General features: G+C 51.5%; 1 protein-coding gene across 2 annotated transcripts; it reads left to right on the top strand.

Annotated features, from left to right (window-relative positions):
• The first annotated feature begins 330 nt into the window (after nt 1-330).
• LOC110174112 (N-acetylneuraminate 9-O-acetyltransferase-like) lies at nt 331-16,285 on the top strand. Of its 2 annotated transcripts, XM_055157241.1 has the most exons (18): nt 331-484; nt 960-1,056; nt 1,285-1,402; nt 2,460-2,507; nt 2,584-2,646; nt 2,716-2,757; nt 2,836-2,959; nt 6,035-6,237; nt 7,299-7,718; nt 13,918-14,007; nt 14,074-14,193; nt 14,264-14,420; nt 14,503-14,582; nt 14,666-14,767; nt 14,844-14,984; nt 15,094-15,171; nt 15,338-15,430; nt 15,514-16,285. In XM_055157241.1, the coding sequence occupies exons 1-18, from the start codon at nt 352-354 to the stop codon at nt 15,772-15,774; spliced, it is 2,370 nt and encodes a 789-aa protein (XP_055013216.1). In that variant the 5' UTR covers nt 331-351; the 3' UTR covers nt 15,775-16,285. The 2 variants fall into 2 exon arrangements, 1 of the variants encoding a protein (XP_055013216.1); XR_008632711.1 differs by lacking the exon at nt 15,514-16,285 and having other exon boundaries at nt 15,094-15,258.
• The last annotated feature ends 3,576 nt before the right edge of the window (nt 16,286-19,861 follow it).

Genomic DNA, 19,861 nt, shown 5'->3' on the forward strand with positions numbered 1-19,861 from the left:
CTAAAGGAGCAGGTTTTATATTCATTTCATTTAACTTTTGTGTCTTTCACAGTGACCGAGCGGCAGAGTGCTCATGTCCTGAGTATTCATGTTGATTTGGTGTATTTTCTGTTATTATCTGCACCTGGAGTTGTGTAAAAATCACGTTTATTGACGTTATTTGACATTAAAGTTCATGAGGTTTGTTTGTTTTCGTCTCACCAGGCAAGTTCCCGGATGTGCCGCTCTAACGTACAGAACGTTGTGACGTCATGTGAAAACTGTACACAGTATGTGGGCGGGGCCAAAGCGTGCTCTGCGTCACGACGCACGCCTCTGCGTCAGTCTGCTTGTTGTCATGGAGGAGCAAAGATGGCGACCCTGGCTTATAGCCTGGGCAAACGCGAAATAAATCAATATTTCACCATTAAAAACGCTAAAGTCATCTCCGTGTTCCTCGCGCTCGTGCTGCTGCTGCTCCACTCCTCTGCGCGCGTGCTCATCGGTAAGCGCGGCCTCGTTTTTCCTGCGGACGGAGGAGAATCTGTGCTAATGCTACTGTTAGCCTCGCTTCGTATTGTCTGAACATTATGTCACCAAAACTACAGAATTCTGCGGACAAAAGAGCCACGGGAACCTCCGTGTCCCCGCGGCTCCTCAGCTCCGTCCCCGTGAATCTGTCCCGGAGCCGCGTGCACGGACACGGGACACGGACAGGGGGCACGGGACACGGACAGGGGGCACGGGACACGGACAGGGGGCACGGGACACGGACACGCCACGGACATTGACACGCCACGGACACGTGCACGGACACGGGCTGTTTAGCATCAGCTGCTGTTAACCGCACTGATGTTACACACTTTACAGATGTTACACACTTTACAGATGTTACACACTTTACAGATGTTACACACCTCACACACCTTACACATGTGACTGTGTTTTAACCCAAGTGTGCACGTGCATGTGTCCCTCAGGCTCAGACTCGTGCACGTGGCTCCTGTCCACGGGACGTTTCCTGCGGAACAGAGTGTGGCAGCCCGATGGCTGCATGATGCACAGGTACAACCACAGGTGAGTGCGGCAGAGGAGCCTGGGTCTGGGTGACTGTGGGTGACTGTGGGTGACTGTGGGTGACTGTGGGTGACTGTGGGTGACTGTGGGTGACTGTGGTGTGTTTTTCGGGGCCTCTAATCTGGTGTTAATGAGAGACGCTCACCTGTCCCCTGTCACCTGTCCCCTGTCACCTGTCCCCTGTCTCCTGTCCCCTGTCTCCTGTCCCCTGTCATCTGTCCGTCACAGGGAGGCCAGCACCTGCCTCGATGGGAAGAAGGTTCTCTTCATCGGTGACTCCCGGATCAGAGCTCTGTTTGTGTCGTTCGTCAGTATCATCGCGTCTCAGAGGCAGTTTCCCGTAAAGGTGAGGACGAGTGTGGACGGAGCCGGCTTTGGTTTAGTTTAGTTTAGTTTGGTCTGGTTTAGTTTGGTTTAGTTTGGTTTAGTTTAGTTTAGTTTAGTTTGGTTTAGTTTGGTTTAGTTTAGTTTAGTTTAGTTTGGTTTAGTTTAGTTTGGTTTAGTTTAGTTTAGTTTAGTTTAGTTTGGTTTAGTTTAGTTTGGTTTGGTTTAGTTTGGTTTAGTTGGTTTAGTTTAGTTTGGTTTAGTTTAGTTTGGTTTAGGTTTAGTTTGGTTTGGTTTAGTTTAGTTTAGTTTAGTTTGGTTTAGTTTGGTTTAGTCTGGTTTAGTTTGGTCTGGTTTAGTTTAGTTTGGTTTGGTTTAGTTTGGTTTAGTTTAGTTTTGGTTTAGTTTGGTTTAGTTTAGTTTGGTTTAGTCTGGTTTAGTCTGGTTTGGTTTAGTTTGGTCTGGTTTAGTTTAGTTTGGTCTGGTTTAGTTTTAGTTTAGTTTAGTTTGGTTTAGTTTAGTTTGGTTTAGTTTAGTTTGGTTTAGTTTGGTTTAGTTTTTGGTTTAGTTTGGTTTAGTTCGGTTTAGTTTAGTTTGGTTTAGTCTGGTTTAGTTTAGTTTAGTTTAGTCTGGTTTAGTTTGGTCTGGTTTAGTTTAGTTTGGTTTGGTTTAGTTTGGTTTAGTTTGGTTTAGTTTGGTTTGGTTTAGTTGGTTTAGTTGGTCTGGTTTAGTTTAGTTTGGTCTGGTTTAGTTTAGTTTGGTCTGGTTTAGTTTAGTTTGGTCTGGTTTAGTTTAGTTTAGTTTGGTTTAGTTTAGTTTAGTTTGGTTTAGTTTAGTTTAGTTTGGTTTAGTTTAGTTTGGTTTAGGTTTGGTTTAGTTTAGTTTAGTTTAGTTTGGTTTGGTTTGGTTTAGTTTGGTTTAGTTTAGTTTAGTCTGGTTTAGTTTGGTCTGGTTTAGTTTAGTTTGGTCTGGTTTAGTTTAGTTTAGTTTGGTTTAGTTTAGTTTAGTCTGGTTTAGTTTGGTCTGGTTTAGTTTGGTTTAGTTTGGTTTAGTTTTACCGTGTGTTTGTGTCCGGACAGAGACATGCAGACATCTCCTTTAAAGACAACAGCTCCACGGCTCAAGTGGTGAGTTCTTTTGACTGGAACATGTTTCTTTCTGTCTCGCTGCTTTGAAGAAACATGTTTCTTTGACATTTGACAGGATTTTGTGTGGAGCCCTTGGACAAATAACTCAATGAAGGAGCGTTTAATCTCAGCGTCCAATGTGAGTAAAGTGTTTGTCACACAAAGGGCACGAGTCCTTCTCTCACCTCTTCTGTGCTCCTCGTTGCAGGCACCAGTAAAGCCTGACGTCCTGATCGTCGGAGCCGCTTCAGTAAGTCGGACGCTCTGCCGCTTAGACACAATCCTCCTGTAACGTGTGTTTGAATGGAGCCTGTGTGTGTTTAACCAGTGGATCATCAGAGACTTCAAGGGGAGCGCAGAGGGTCTGCACCAGTACAAAGTCAACCTGACCTCCATGTCTCCTGCTCTGGAGAGGCTGGCCCAGCACGCAGACGTCTACTGGCACATTCAAGGTCAGCGTGTGTCATCACTGTGGGCTTTTTCCTGCTCTTATCAGCGACACATCTGGGCAGCGACACATTTCTACTCCAGGTTTTCAGGAAACACAAAATGTTGCTAATGTGATTAAATCGAGAGACTTTAGATGTTTGAGCTTCTGTGTGGGAGCTGGAGAACAGACGAGTTCTGATTGAACTGGAGGTTGTCATGTAATTCATGATGAAAATAATGCACTATTTTGTGCATTTTTTGGGGACGTTGTCCGGCGGTGGAAGGAATACTTTGAGGATCCCCTCAATCCTACCGTCACGTCTTCCGAGGAGGAGGCCGAGGCTGGGGACTTGGAGACGGACTCATCCATCACCCTGGCTGAAGTCACTGAGGTGGTTGGAAAGCTCCTTGGTGGCAAGGCTCCGGGGTTGGATGAGATCCGTCCTGAGTACCTTAAGTCTCTGGATGTTGTGGGTCTTGGCTGACACGCCTCTTCAACATCGCGTGGCGGTCGGGGACAGTACCTCTGGCCTGGCAAACCGGGGTGGTGGTCCCTCTGTATAAGAAGGGGGACCGGAGGGTGTGTTCCAACTATAGGGGGATCACACTCCTCACCCTTCCCGGTAAGGTCTATGCCAGGGAACTGGAGAGAAGAATTCGGCCGATGGTCGAACCTCGGATTCAGGAGGAGCAGTGAGGTTTTGGTCCTGGCCGTGGAACACTGGACCAGCTCTACACTCTCCATCGGTGCTCGAGGTTCATGGGAGTTTGCCCAACCAGTCCACATGTGTTTTGTGGACTTGGAGAAGGCATTCGACCGTGTCCCTCGTGGTGTCCTGTGGGGGGTGCTCTGGGAGTATGGGGTCCGGGGCCCTTTGCTAAGGGCTGTCCGGTCCCTGTATGACCGGAGCAGGAGCTGTGTTCATTGCCGGCAGTAAGTCAGACCTGTTCCCGGTGCATGTTGGACTCCGCCAGGGCTGCACCTTTGTCACCGGTTCTGTTCATTGTATTTATGGACAGAATTTCTAGGCGCAGTCAGGGGCCGGAGGGGGTCCGGTTCGGGGACCACAGGATCATCTCTGCTGTTTGCAGACGATGTTGTCCTGTTGGCTTCATCAAACCAGGACCTGCAGCACTGGGGCGGTTTGCAGCCGAGTGTGAAGCGGCTGGGATGAAGATCAGCTCTTCTAAGTCTGAGGCCATGTTTCTCAACCGGAAAAAGGTGTCTTGGGTGGAGAGTCTCTGCCTCAAGTGGAGGAGTTCAAGTGTCTCGGGGTCTTGTTCACGAGTGAGGGGAGGATGGAACGTGAGATTGACAGGCGGATCAGTGCAGCGTCTGCAGTGATGCGGTCGCTGTATCGGACCGTTGTGGTGAAGATTTACCGGTCAGTCTTCGTTCCTCCTCTCACCTCTGGTCATGAGCTCTGGGTAGTGACCGAAAGGACGAGATCGCGGATACAAGTGCTCAAAATGAGTTTCCTCCGCAGGGTGGCTGGGCGTCTCCCTTAGAGATAGGGTGAGGAGCTCAGTCACACGGGAGGAGCTCGGAGTAGAGCCGCTGCTCCTCCACGTCGAGAGGAGCCAGTTGAGGCTCGGGCATCTGTTCCGGATGCCTCCTGGGCGTCTCCCTCGGGAGGTGTTCTGGGCATGTCACACCGGGAGGAGGCCCCGGGGAAGACCCAGGACACACTGGAGGGACTATGTCTCTCGGCTGGCCTGGGAACGCCTCGGGGTCCCCCCGGAGGAGCTGGAGGACGTGTCTGGGGTGAAGGAAGTCTGGGAGTCCCTGCTTAGGCTGCTGCCCCCGCGACCCGACCCCGGATAAGCGGACGAAAATGGATGGATGGATTTTGTGCATTATTCATCCTCTATTGTGCTGCTAAACCACCACACTCATACAAGGCCATGTGGTGCCTTGCTCAAGAGCACAATGACGACAGTGAGTTTTTGAGAGATCCAATGTTTTCAGGCTCGAGGTTACGTCATTCCAGTATAAAAATGGGAAGATAAAATAGTATTTTAGTCATTTAATCACCACTGGACACTGTGGCTTCTGTCTTATCACTGGAGACAAAGAAAACAGTTCTGAGCAGAAGAACCACGGTCACACCTCTGTGTGTTTGAGGAGCAGGAGGAGGGTTGATCTGCTCAGATCTACAGCTGCTTAGACACAAACTCACAAGAGTAAAAACACAACCAGAGTCTGAGAGGACATCAGTAACTCTGATACTGTCCTCTCTGCTGCTCCTCCCACGGCCGACTGCAGGAGCTCTCACTCTCTCTGTCTCACTCTCTCTGTCTCACTCTCTCTGTCTCACTCTCTCTGTCTCACTCTCTCTGTCTCACTCTCTCTGTCTCACTCTCTCTCTCTCTCTCTGTCTCACTCTCTCTGTCTCACTCTCTCTGTCTCACTCTCTCTCTCACTCTCTCTGTCTCACTCTCTCTGTCTCACTCTCTCTGTCTCACTCTCTCTGTCTCACTCTGTCTCACTCTCTCTGTCTCACTCTCTCTGTCTCACTCTCTCTGTCTCACTCTCTCTGTCTCACTCTCTCTGTCTCAGTGTCTCTGTCTCAGTGTCTCTGTCTCAGTGTGTGTCTCAGTGTGTCTCAGTGTGTCTCTGAGTGTCTCAGTGTGTCTCAGAGTGTCTCAGAGTGTCTCAGTGTGTGTCTGTGTGTCTGTGTGTATGTGTGTCTCAGAGTGTCTCAGAGTGTCTCAGTGTCTCAGTGTCTGTGTGTCTCAGTGTGTCTAGTGTGTGTCTCAGAGTGTCTCAGAGTGTGTCTCAGTGTCTCATGTGTATGTGTGTCTCAGTGTGTCTCAGTGTGTCTCAGTGTGTCTCAGTGTGTCTCAGAGTGTCTCAGTGTGGTCTGTGTGTCTGTGTGTCTCAGTGTGTGTCTGTGTGTGTCTCAGTGTGTCTCAGTGTGTCTCAGAGTGTCTCAGTGTGTCTCAGAGTGTCTCAGTGTGTGTCTGTGTGTGTCTGTGTGTGTCTCAGTGTGTCTCAGTGTGTCTCAGAGTGTCTCAGAGTGTCTCAGAGTGTCTCAGAGTGTCTCAGTCTGTGTGTGTCTCAGTGTGTCTCAGTGTGTGTGTGTGTGTGTGTGCAGAGCCGGTGAACTGGAGGGCCCTGAGTGCGAGCAGGAGGATGATCACAGATCAGCAGATCGACCTGTACAATGAAGCAGCGGCGGAGGCTCTGTCCTTCGGGCGCTCTCTCGTCCGGCCGCTCTCCGTGTCCCGTCTGGCGGCTCTGGAGACTCTGAACCAGTCGTCTGACGGGCTGCACATGGCGGACAGCAGCGTGGACGTGGTGAGGAGCTGAAGTCAAACATGAGAGTGAACTGTGGTGTTACATGAACGTGACCCTCGTGTGTGTGTGTGTTACATGAACGTGACCCTCGTGTGTGTGTGTGTTACATGAACGTGACCCTCGTGTGTGTGTGTTACATGAACGTGACCCTCGTGTGTGTGTGTGTTACATGTGACTGTGTGTGTGTGTGTGTTACATGAACGTGACCCTCGTGTGTGTGTGTGTGTGTTACATGAACGTGACCCTCGTGTGTGTGTGTGTGTGTGTTACATGAACGTGACCCTCGTGTGTGTGTGTGTGTGTTACATGAACGTGACCCTCGTGTGTGTGTGTGTGTGTGTGTTACATGAACGTGACCCTCGTGTGTGTGTGTGTGTTACATGAACGTGACCCTCGTGTGTGTGTGTGTGTGTGTTACATAAACGTGACCCTCGTGTGTGTGTGTGTGTTACATGAACGTGACCCTCGTGTGTGTGTGTGTTACTAAACTTGACCCTCGTGTGTGTGTGTGTGTGTTACATAAACGTGACCCTCGTGTGTGTGTGTGTGTGTTACATGAACGTGACCCTCGTGTGTGTGTGTGTGTGTTACATGAACTTGACCCTCGTGTGTGTGTGTGTTACATGAACGTGACCCTCGTGTGTGTGTGTGTGTTACATGAACGTGACCCTCGTGTGTGTGTGTGTGTTACATAAACTTGACCCTCGTGTGTGTGTGTGTGTGTTACATGAACGTGACCCTCGTGTGTGTGTGTGTGTGTTACATAAACGTGACCCTCGTGTGTGTGTGTGTGTTACTAAACTTGTGTGTGTGTGTGTGTTACATGAACGTGACCCTCGTGTGTGTGTGTGTTACATGAACGTGACCCTCGTGTGTGTGTGTGTTACTAAACTTGACCCTCGTGTGTGTGTGTGTGTGTTACATAAACGTGACCCTCGTGTGTGTGTGTGTGTGTGTTACATAAACTTGACCCTCGTGTGTGTGTGTGTTACATGAACGTGACCCTCGTGTGTGTGTGTGTTACATAAACTTGACCCTCGTGTGTGTGTGTGTGTTCTCAGGGGGCCATGGCCTTAATGAACAGTGTGTGTAACAAAGTGATCCGGCCCATTGACGGTTCCTGCTGCCAGAACTCGCCCCCGCTCACTTTTCTCCAGAAGATGGCGCTGTGTTTGTTTGTGGCCTCCACTCTACTTTTCTTGCTGTTCCACTTTCTGAGGAAACGGCCCCATCGGCGGCCCCCGGCCCCCGACCCGGAGAGTTTAGAGGAGAAGAAGCCGGCTACGGCCCCCGGGCCCCCGGGGGCCGAGGCGGCGTGCGGGGCCCTGTGCAGAATGGGGCTCATCATGGTTTACTTCTACCTGTGTGACAGAGCAGACGTGTTTATGAAGGAACAGAAATGTTACAGTCACTCGGCCTTCTTCATCCCTCTGATCAATGTGTTTGTGCTGGGAGTGTTCTGCAGCGAGAGCACCAAAGAGGTGAGTCCTGTGTCCTCTGTGTCCTCTGTGTCCTCTGTGTCCTCTGTGTCCCTCTGTGTCCTCTGTGTCCCTCTGTGTCCCTCTGTGTCCCTCTGTGTCCTCTGTGTCCCTCTGTGTCCCTCTGTGTCCCTCTGTGTCCCTCTGTGTCCCTCTGTGCCTCTGTGTCCCTCTGTGTCCCTCTGTGTCCCTCTGTGTCCCTCTGTGTCCCTCTGTGTCCCTCTGTGTCCCTCTGTGTCCCTCTGTGTCCCTCTGTGTCCCTCTGTGTCCTCTTTGTCCTCTGTGTCCCTGTGTGTCGTTTCCCTGTGTGTCGTGTCTCTGTGTGTCGTGTCACTGTGTGTCGTGTCTCTATGTGTCGTGTCTCTGTGTGTCGTGTCCCTGTGTGCGTGTCCTTGTGTGTCGTGTCCCTGTGTGTCGTGTCCCTGTGTGTGTGTCCCTGTGTGTCGTGTCTCTGTGTGTCGTGTCTCTGTGTGTCATGTCTCTGTGTGTCATGTCCCTGTGTGCGTGTCCCTGTGTGTCTGTGACTGTGTGTGTCCCTGTGTGTCGTGTCTCTGTGTGTCGTGTCTCTGTGTGTCGTGTCTCTGTGTGTGTGTGTGTGTGTCCCTGTGTGTCGTGTCCCTGTGTGTCATGTCCCTGTGTGTGTGTCCCTGTGTGTCGTGTCCCTGTGTGCGTGTCCCTGTGTGTCGTGTCCTGTGTGCCTGTCCCTGTGTGTCTGTGACTGTGTGTGTGTCCCTGTGTGTCATGTCCCTGTGTGTCGTGTCTCTGTGTGTCGTGTCCCTGTGTGTCGTGTCCCTGTGTGTCTGTGACTGTGTGTCGTGTCCTCTGTGTGTCGTGTCCCTGTGTGTCGTGTCTCTGTGTGTGTGTCCCTGTGTGTCTGTGACTGTGTGTGTGTGTCCCTGTGTGTCGTGTCTCTGTGTGTCGTGTCTGTGTGTCGTGTCTCTGTGTGCGTGTCCCTGTGTGTCGTGTCTCTGTGTTGTGTCTGTGTGTCTGTGTGTCGTGTCTGTGTGTCGTGTCTCTGTGTGTCTCTGTGTGTGTGTCCCTGTGTGCTGTCCCTGTGTCGTGTCCTGTGTGTGTCGTGTCTCTGTGTGCGTGTCCCTGTGTGTCGTGTCTCTGTGTGTGTGTCTCTGTGTGTCGTGTCTCTGTGTGTCGTGTCTCTGTGTGTCGTGTCTCTGTGTGTCGTGTCCCTGTGTGCGTGTCTCTGTGTGTCGTGTCCTGTGTGTCGTGTCCCTGTGTGTTTGTCCCTGTGTGTCTGTGACTGTGTGTCGTGTCTCTGTGTGTCGTGTCTCTGTGTGCGTGTCCCTGTGTGTGGTGTCTCTGTGTGTCGTGTCTCTGTGTGTCGTGTCTCTGTGTGTTTGTGTGTGTGTGTGTCGTGTCCTGTGTGTCGTGTGTGTGTTGTCTCTGTGTGCGTGTCCCTGTGTGTCTGTCTGTGACTGTGTGTCTGTGTGTCGTGTCCTGTTGTGTGTGTCTCTGTGTGTCGTGTCTCTGTGTGTCGTGTCCCTGTGTGTGTGTCGTGTCCCTGTGTGTCGTGTCTCTGTGTGTCGTGTCTCTGTGTGTCGTGTCTCTGTGTGTCGTGTCTCTGTGTGTCGTGTCCCTGTGTGTCGTGTCTCTGTGTGTCGTGTCTCTGTGTGTCGTGTCCCTGTGTGTCGTGTCTCTGTGTGTGGTGTCTCTGTGTGTCGTGTCTCTGTGTGTCGTGTCTCTGTGTGTCTGTGACTGTGTGCGTGTCCCTGTGTGTGTGTGACTGTGTGTCGTGTCTCTGTGTGTCGTGTCTCTGTGTGTGTGTCCCTGTGTGTGTGTCTGTGTGTGTCTGTGTGTCCCTGTGTGTGTGTCCTGTGTCGTGTCGTGTCCCTGTGTGTGTCGTGTCTGTGTGTGTGTGTGTCTGTGTGTGTCTGTGTGTGTGTCCCTGTGTGTCCCTGTGTGTCGTGTCTGTGTGTGTGTGTCCTGTGTGTCGTGTCCCTGTGTGTCGTGTCTGTGTGTCGTGTCTGTGTGTGTCGTGTCCCGTGTGTGTCCCTGTGTGTCTGTGACTGTGTGTGTGTCTGTGTGTGTCTGTGTGTCGTGTCCTGTGTGTCCCGTGTCTCTGTGTGTCGTGTCCCTGTGTGTGTCGTGTCTCTGTGTGTGTGTGTCTCTGTGTGTCGTATCTGTGTGTCGTGTCTCTGTGTGTCTGTGACTGTGTGCGTGTCCCTGTGTGTCTGTGACTGTGTGTCGTGTCTCTGTGTGTCGTGTCGTGTGTGTGTTGTGTGTGTCCTGTGTGTCGTGTCTCTGTGTGTCTGTGACTGTGTGCGTGTCCGTGTGTCTGTGTCCTGTGTGTGTCGTGTCCCTGTGTGTCGTGTCCCTGTGTGTCGTGTCCCTGTGTGTCGTGTTCTGTGTGTCCTGTGTGCCCTGTGTGTGTGTCTGTGTGTCGTGTCTCTGTGTGTCTGTGTCTCGTGTGTGTGTGTGTCTGTGTGTGTGTGTCTCTGTGTGTCGTGTCCCTGTGTGTGTGTCCCGTGTGTGTCCTGTGTGTCGTGTCTCTGTGTGTCGTGTCCCTGTGTGTGTGTCTCTGTGTGTGTGTGTGTGTCTGTGTGTCGTGTCTGTGTGTGTGTCTCTGTGTGTGTGTCGTGTCTCTGTGTGTCTGTGTGTCTCTGTGTGTCGTGTCTCTGTGTGTGTCGTGTCCCTGTGTGTCGTGTCCCTGTGTGTCGTGTCTCTGTGTGTGTCGTGTCGTGTCTGTGTGTGTCTGTGTCTCTGTGTGTCGTGTCCCTGTGTGTGTGTCTGTGTGTGTGTCTGTGTGTGTGTCTGTGTGTCGTGTCTCTGTGTGCGTGTCCCTGTGTGTGTCTCTGTGTGTGTGTCTCTGTGTGTGTCGTGTCTGTGTGTCTGTGTGTGTGTCTCTGTGTCTCTGTGTCTGTTGTGTGTGTGTCTCCTGTGTGTCGTGTCTCTGTGTGTCTGTGTGTCTCTGTGTGCGTGTCCCTGTGTGTGTGTCTGTGTGTCGTGTCTCTGTGTGTCGTGTCTCTGTGTGCGTGTCTCTGTGTGCGTGTCTCTGTGTGTTGTGTGTCCCTGTGTGTGTCTCTGTGTGTGTGTCTGTGTGTGTCTCTTGTGTGTGTCGTGTCCTCTGTGTGTCGTGTCTCTGTGTGTCGTGTCTGTGTGTGTCTCTGTGTGCGTGTCCCTGTGTGTCGTGTCTCTGTGTGTGTGTGTGTGTCCCTGTGTGTCTGTGTGTCTGTGTGTCGTGTCTCTGTGTGTCGTGTCTCTGTGTGTCGTGTTCTGTGTGCTGTGTCTGTGTGTGTGTGTGTGTGCGTGTCTCTGTGTGCGTGTCCCTGTGTGTGTCGTGTCCCTGTGTGTCGTGTCTCTGTGTGTCTGTGTGTGTGTGTGTGTCTGTGTGTGTCGTGTGTGTGTCTGTCTGTGTGCGTGTCTCTGTGTGTGTGTGGCGTGTCTCTGTGTGTCGTTCTGTGTGTCTCTGTGTGTGTGTCTGTGTGTCTCTGTGTTGTGTGTGTCTCGTGCGTGTCTCTGTGTGTCGTGTCCCTGTGTGTCGTGTCTCTGTGTGTCGTGTCTGTGTGTCGTGTCGTGTGTCTCTGTGTGTGTCTCTGTGTGTCGTGTCTCTGTGTGCGTGTGTCTGTGCGTCGTGTCCTGTGTCGTGTCTGTGTCCTGTGTGTCGTGTCTGTGTGTCGTGTCTCTGTGTGTCGTGTCTCTGTGTGTCGTGTCTCTGTGTGGTGTCGTGTCTCTGTGTGTCGTGTGTCGTGTCTCTGTGTGCGTGTCCTGTGTGTGCTGTGTGTCTGTGTCTGTCGTGTCCCTGTGTGTCGTGTCTCTGTGGTGTGTGTCCCTGTGTGTGTCCGTGTGTGTGTCTCGTGTCTCTGTGTGTGTGTCTCTGTGTGTGTCTGTGTGTGTCGTGTCGTGTCTCTGTGTGTGTGTCGTGTCTCTGTGTGTGTGTCGTGTCTCTGTGTCTGTGTGTCGTGTCCCTGTGTGTCGTGTCTCTGTGTGTGTGTCTCTGTGTGTCTGTGTCTCTGTGTGTGTGTCTCTGTGTGTGTGTGTCGTGTCTCTGTGTGTGTCTGTGACTGTGTGTCGTGTCTCTGTGTGTCGTGTCTCTGTGTGTCCGTGTCGTGTCTGTGTGTGTGTCGTGTGTCGTGTCTGTGTGTGTGTCTGTCTCTGTGTGTCGTGTCTCTGTGTCGTGTCTCTGTGCGTGTCTCTGTGTCTGTCTGTGTCTGTGTCTGTGTGTCTCCGTGTCTCTGTGTGTCGTCTGTCGTGTCTGTGTCGTGTGTGTCGTGTCTGTGTGTCGTGTCGTGTGTCCCGTGTGTGTCTGTGTCTGTCTGTGTGTGTCTGTGTGTGTGTCTCTGTTGTGTCGTGTCTGTGTGTGTGTGTCGTGTCTCTGTGTGTGTCGTCCTGTGTGTGTGTCTGTGTGTGTCTCTGTGTGCGTGTCCCTCGTGTCTCTGTGTGTCTGTGTCTGTGTGTGTCTGTGTCGGTCTGTGTGTGTTCGTGTCTCTGTGTGTCTGTGTGTCGTGTGTGTCGTGTCTCTGTGTGTCGTGTCTCTGGTGTCGTGTCCCGTGGTGTGTGTCCTGTGTGTCGTGTCTCTGTGTGCGTGTCTCCTGTGTGTCTGTGTCGTGTCTCTGTGTCGTGTGTGTCTCTGTGTGTGTCGTGTCTCGTGTGTCGTGTCTGTGTGTCGTGTCGTGTCTGTGTGTGTGTCTCTGTGTGTGTGTGTGTGTTCGTGTCCCCTGTGTGTCGTGTCTCTGTGTGTCGTGTCCCTCGTGTGTCGTGTCTCTGTGTGTCGTGTCCTCTGTGTGTCGTGTCTCTGTGTGTGTCCCTGTGTGTGTGTGTCTCTGTGTGTGTGTGTCTCTGTGTGCGTGTGCCTGTGTGTCTTGTGTGTGTCGTCTGTGTCGTGTCTGTGTGTGTGTCTGTGTGTCCTCTGTGTGTCGTGTCTCTGTGTGTCGTGTCTGTGTGTGTCTCTGTGTGTCGTGTCTCTGTGTCGTGTCTCTGTGTGTCGTGTCTCTCGTGTCGTCTCTGTGTCGTGTCTCTGTGTGTGTCGTGTGTCTCTGTGTGTGTCCCTGTGTGTGTGTCGTGTCTCTGTGTGTCGTGTCTCTGTGTGTGTCTGTCTGTGTGTCGTGTCGTTCTGTGTCGTGTCTCTCGTGTGTCGTGTCTCTGTGTGTCGTGTCTCTGTGTGTGTGTGTCGTCGTGTCCTGTGTGTGCTGTGTCGTGTCTCTGTGTGTCGTGTCTCTGTGTGTCGTGTCTGTGTGTGTGTCTGTGTGTGTCTCTGTGTGTCGTGTCGTGTCGTGTCTCTGTGCTGTGTGTCGTGTCTGTGTCGTGTCTCTGTGTGTCGTGTCTCTGTGTGTCGTGTCTCTGTGTGTGTCTGTGTCTCTGTGTGTGTGTCTGTGTGTGTGTGTGTCTCTGTGTGTGTGTGTGTCTCGTGTGTGTCGTGTCTCGTGTGTGTGTGTGTCGTGTCTCTGTGTGTGTGTGTGTGTCTGTGTGTCTCTGTGTGTGTGTCTGTGTGTCTCTGTGTGTGTGTCTCTGTGTGTCTCGTGTCTGTGTGTGTGTGTGTCGTGTCTCTGTGTGTGTCTCTGTGTCGTGTCTCTGTGTGTGTGTGTGTCGTGTCTCTGTGTGTCGTGTCTGTGTGTCGTGTCTCGTGTGTCTGTGTCTCTGTGTGTCGTGTCTCTGTGTGTCGTGTCTCTGTGTGTCGTGTCTCTGTGTGTCGTGTCTCTGTGTGTCGTGTCTCTGTGTGTGTGTCTCTGTGTGCGTGTCTCTGTGTGTGTGTCTCTGTGTGTCGTGTCTCTGTGTGCGTGTGTGTCTGTGTGTGTGTGTGTCGTGTCTCGTGTCTCTGTGTGTCGTGTCTCTGTGTGTGTGTCGTGTCGTGTCTCTGTGTGTGTCTCTGTGTGTGTGTCTCTGTGTGTCGTGTCTCTGTGTGTCTCGTGTCTCTGTGTGTCTGTGTGTCTGTGTGCGTGTCTCTGTGTGTCGTGTTCTCTGTGTGTGTGTGTGTGTCGTGTCTCTGTGTGTCGTGTCTCTGTGTGTCGTGTGTGTCTGTGTGTCTCTGTGTGTGTCTCTGTGTGTCGTGTGTCTCTGTGTGTCGTGTCTCTGTGTCTCTGTGTGTGTCTCTGTGTGTTGTGTCGTGTCGTGTGTCGTGGTGTCGTGTCTCTGTGTGTCGTGTCTCTGTGTGTGGTGTCTCTGTGTGTCGTGTCTCTGTGTGTCGTGTCCCTGTGTGTCGTGTCTCTGTGTGCGTGTCCCTGTGTGTCTGTGACTGTGTGCTGTGTTCCAGAGTCGTGTGCTGAACAGGGAGCAGACAGATGAGTGGAAGGGCTGGATGCAGTTGGTCATTCTCATCTATCATATTTCAGGAGCCAGTGCTGTGAGTCTTCCTCTCTATTCTGTGTGTGGTGTCAAAGCAGGAGCTGATTGTTCTTGTGTGTGTCAGTTCATTCCGGTCTACATGCACGTGCGCGTGCTGGTGGCGGCCTATCTCTTCCAGACGGGCTACGGACACTTCTCCTTCTTCTGGCTCAAAGGGGACTTCGGCCTGTACAGAGTGTGCCAGGTGAGTGCGGCTCCGCGGCCTCCGTGCTTTGTGCTCCCGCGGCGCCGGTGTGACCGTGCTCGTGCCGCAGGTTCTGTTCCGCCTCAACTTCCTGGTGCTGGTGTTGTGCGCGGTGATGGACAGGCCGTACCAGTTCTATTACTTCGTTCCTCTGGTGTCGTTCTGGTTCGTGATCATCTACGGCGCGCTGGCCGCGTGGCCTCAGATCGTGCAGAAGAAAGCCAGCAGTAGGTGTCCCTAAGCGCTCGAGTGTTGTGGACGTGGCCGCGGCGCCCCTCACCTGTGTTCTTCTTCTCTCTGTGTGAACAGACAGCGCCCTGTGGTACTTGGGAATCCTGCTCAAGTTAGTGGGCCTCCTGCTGCTCATTTGCCTCTTTGCCTATTCACAGGTAACAGCACAGTCCCTCCAGAGGCAGTGTCCTCAACACTGTTGGAAAACTGTTGAATGTGGTGTGATTGTTCCTGTGTGCAGGGCGTGTTCGAGAGCACCTTCACGGCGTGGCCGCTTTCCAGCCTCTTCCAACTGGACGGGGACATTCGCGAGTGGTGGTTCCGCTGGAGACTGGACCGGTTTGTAAGTGCTTTGGTGCCGTAGCTCCACGACCGCTCTGTTCCAGTAGATGTGGATGTGAGTGCTGGTGTGTTTGCAGGCCGTGCTACAGGGGATGGTGTTTGCCTTCCTCTATCTGCTCCTTCAGAAGAAGCAGGTGCTGTCGGAGACCAGAGGAGAAGCTCTGTTCTCGGCTAAAGTCTCCCTGCCCCTGCTGCTCCTGTCTGGCCTCTCTTTCGTCGTAAGTGTTGGACTCTCGCTGTAGTTGGTTCTGGATGAAGACCTGACACACTAGTGCTCCTCACAGCAAAGTGAAGGCTTCCTAACATCTTGTGTCCTCTTTACTTTAGACGTACTCAGTGTGGGCCAGTAACTGCCAAACCAAAGCCCAGTGCAACCAGATGCACCCCTACATCTCTGTGCTCCCGGTGGGTGATGTTGGCCTCCAAACAGAGTGGACGTGATGTTACTGATCTTTGTTTGTGTTTGTCCTCTGAGGCCGCTGTAGATGTCAGGTTGCACACATCCATTTGAATGGAGTCCACAGGGTAAAGTTTGTGCTGACCTCTCTGTGATGCTCCTGTGTCTCCTCAGATTCTGGCCTTCATCCTCATCAGGAACATTCCCGGCTTCGCCCGCTCCGTCTACAGCTCCTTTTTTGCCTGGTTTGGGAAAATCTCTTTGGAGGTAAGATCCAGAGTCTCAGTGTGAAGTATAAAGAAGAAGAAGTACAGAAGTGTAAAACTAAACCCAAAATGTGCTGTGTCCAGCTGTTCATCTGTCAGTACCACATCTGGCTGGCAGCAGACACCAAGGGCATCTTAGTGCTCATCCCTGGAAACCCGTCCCTCAACATCCTGGTCAGTAGCTTCATCTTTGTGTGTGTGGCTCATGAGATCTCCCTCATCACCAACCTCCTGGCCCAGCTGCTCATTCCTAAAGACACTGTGGCTCTGCTGAAGAGGCTGGGGGCCGTGGGGCTCCTCTCTCTGCTGCTGGGGGCCCGGGGCCACTCCTCCTCCGGGGCTTGAGTTCTGTTCACATGTTTGGCACTTTGAGTTTGCAGAGTCTGTGACAGACAGACGAGCAGTTTGTCCAGAGGACCTCATCTGCTGCTCCATCGTCCAGGACCTCGATTGTACTGTGCTCTCCTCCGTCCATCAGCACGCCACGCACACGTATGTAGTTACTCCCTCGTCCAAACTTTTCTAATGAAAAACCGCCGCACTGGCCAGTGTGTGTGAGTGCAAGAGCTCCTCTGTCCCAGCTCCAGACCCTCCGCCGTCCAGAGCTGGTCACACTTTGACTCTGTAAGGACGTGTACGTGAACTTCAGATTGTGTGCAATCGATATTGTAATTTCTGCTTCTGTTTGTTGTTTACTGTGAGAGTTATTTTAAATGATTATTTAATTTTGTGTGAATAAGTTTATAAAGTATTGTTTCTGTTGTACTTTGTAACATGACGACATCTGTTTGTGGAAGACTCTTCCTTTTCTTCTCTGAACAGAGTTTGAAGGTTTGAATAAACCACTGTCTCCAAAGTCTGTGTCTGTGCTCACTGCCTCCCCCTGCAGGACCTGATCTGTACCTGTCACACACTCTGTTCACACACACTGTTCACACACTCTGCTCACACACTCTGCTCACACACTCTGCTCACACACACTCTGTTCACACACTCTGTTCACACACTCTGTTCACACACTCTGCTCACACACTGTTCACACACTCTGCTCACACACACACTGTTCACACACTCTGTTCACACACTGTTCACACACTCTGCTCACACACTCTGCTCACACACTCTGTTCACACACTCTGCTTCACACACTCTGTTCACACACACTGTTCACACACTCTGCTCACACGCTCTGTTCACACACTGCTCACACACACTGTTCACACACTCTGCTCACACACTCTGCTCACACACTGTTCACACACACTGTTCACACACTGTTCACACACACACACACTGTTCACACACTCTGCTCACACACTCTGCTCACACACACTGTTCACACACTCTGTTCACACGCTCTGTTCACACACACACTGTTCACACACTCTGCTCACACACTGTTCACACACTCTGTTCACACACACTGTTCACACACTCTGCTCACACACTCTGCTCACACACTGTTCACACACTGTTCACACACTCTGTTCACACACACTGTTCACACACACTGTTCACACACTGTTCACACACTCTGCTCACACACTCTGCTCACACACTCTGCTCACACACTCTGCTCACACACACTGTTCACACACTCTGTTCACACACACTGTTCACACACACTGTTCACACACTCTACTCACACACTCTGCTCACACACTCTGTTCACACACTGCTCACACACTGTTCACACACTGTTCACACACTCTGTTCACACACTCTGTTCACACACTCTGTTCACACTCTGCTCACACTGCTCACACACTGTTCACACACACTGTTCACACACACTGGTCACACACTGTTCACACACTTTGGTCACACACTCTGGTCACACACTGTTCATACACTCTGGTCACACACTCTGGTCACACACTGTTCACACACTCTGGTCACACACTCTGGTCACACACTGTTCACACACGCTGGTCACACACTGTTCACACACTCTGGTCACACACTGTTCACACACTTTGGTCACACACTGTTCACACACTCTGGTCACACACTCTGGTCACACACTCTGGTCACACACACTGTTCACACACTCTGGTCACACACTGTTCACACACTCTGGTCACACACTCTTTCACACACTCTGGTCACACACTCTGTTCACACACTCTGTCTGTTCACACACTCTGTTCACACACACTGTTCACACACTCTGGTCACACACTGTTCACACACTCTGGTCACACACTGTTCACACACTCTGGTCACACACTCTGGTCACACACTGTTCACACACTCTGGTCACACACTGTTCACACACTCTGGTCACACACTGTTCACACACTCTGGTCACACACTCTGGTCACACACTGTTCACACACTCTGGTCACACACTGTTCACACACGCTGGTCACACACTGTTCACACACTCTGGTCACACACTCTGCTCACACACTGTTCACACACTCTGTTCACACACTCTGTTCACACACTCTGGTCACACACTCTGGTCACACACACTGTTCACACACTGTTCACACACTCTGGTCACACACACACACTGTTCACACACACTGTCTGTCACACACTGTTCACACACACACACTGTTCACACACTCTGGTCACACACTCTGCTCACACACTCTGTTCACACACACTGTTCACACACTCTGGTCACACACTGTTCACACACAGCACACTCTGGTCACACACTCTGTTCACACACTGTTCACACACTCTGGTCACACACTGTTCACACACTCTGGTCACACACTCTGCTCACACACTCTGTTCACACACACTGTTCACACAGTCTGGTCACACACTGTTCACACACTCTGTTCACACACTCTGCTCACACACTGTTCACACACTCTGTTCACACACTCTGTTCACACACTCTGGTCACACACTGTTCACACACTCTGTTCACACACACTGTTCACACACTCTGGTCACACACTCTGCTCACACACTCTGTTCACACACACTGTTCACACACTCTGGTCACACTCTGTCACACACTCTGGTCACACACTCTGTTCACACACTCTGGTCACACACTCTTCACACACACTCTGTTCACACACACTGTTCACACACTGTCACACACACTCTCACACACTCTGTTCACACACACTGTTCACACACTCTGGTCACACACACACACTCTGTTCACACACACTGTTCACACACTCTGGTCACACACTGTTCACACACTGTTCACACACTCTGTTCACACACACTCTGTTCACACACACACTGTTCACACACACTCACACACTCTGTCACACACACTGTTCACACACTCTGTTCACACACTCTGTTCACACATCACACACTCTGTTCACACACTCTGTTCACACACTCTGTTCACACACACTGTTCACACACTCTGGTCACACACTGTTCACACACTGTTCACACACTCTGTCACACACACTGTTCACACACTCTGGTCACACACTGTTCACACACTCTGTTCACACACTGTTCACACACTCTGGTCACACACTCTGTTCACACACACTGTTCACACACTCTGGTCACACACTGTTCACACACTCTGTTCACACACTCTGGTTCACACACTCTGTTCACACACTGTTCACACACTCTGCTCACACACTCTGATCACACACTGTTCACACACTCTGTTCACACACTGTTCACACACTCTGGTCACACTCTGTTCACACACTCTGGTCACACACTGTTCACACACTCTGGTCACACACTGTTCACACACTGTTCACACACTCTGGTCACACACTCTGCTCACACACACTGTTCACACACTCTGGTCACACACTGTTCACACACTCTGGTCACACACTGTTCACACACTGTTCACACACTCTGGTCACACTGTTCACACACTCTGGTCACACACTGTTCACACACTCTGGTCACACACTGTTCACACACTCTGGTCACACACTGTTCACACACTCTGGTCACACACTGTTCACACACTCTGGTCACACACTGTTCACACACTCTGGTCACACACTGTTCACACACTCTGGTCACACGAGTCCAGTGTCCACCACAAACTGAGAGACACTGGAACATCATGGAGACACATGAGGCTCTGTGTGTGACGAGCCCTGATGGTTCTGAGTGGAGAGAGCAGCTCACATGGACATGGACATGGACATGGACATGGACATGGACATGGACATGGACATAAACATATAAACATATAAACATATAAACAGTCATCATCATAAGGAAGAGTCTGGAGTCAGTGTGTGCACCTTCACACGACTCTGTGTTGGTCGTGTTTTTGTGATTACTCGAGTACTCAGAGTCCCCCCCCCCCACTGTGAAAACCACAACCTCCACGAGGGTTTTGTTCCCAAATATCAGTCAGTTCTGGAGTCAGGTCTTGCAGGATGCTGTTCTATTCAGCTGGACCCAGTTGACCACTTAAAGTGTGATTTGGCGCCCCCTTGTGGCTCTTTCATGGCAG

Source organism: Boleophthalmus pectinirostris, unplaced genomic scaffold (genome assembly GCF_026225935.1).
Source record: "Boleophthalmus pectinirostris isolate CB_2022bp ecotype Guang Dong unplaced genomic scaffold, ASM2622593v1 HiC_scaffold_21, whole genome shotgun sequence".
In the NCBI taxonomy this organism is placed as follows: domain Eukaryota; kingdom Metazoa; phylum Chordata; class Actinopteri; order Gobiiformes; family Gobiidae; genus Boleophthalmus; species Boleophthalmus pectinirostris.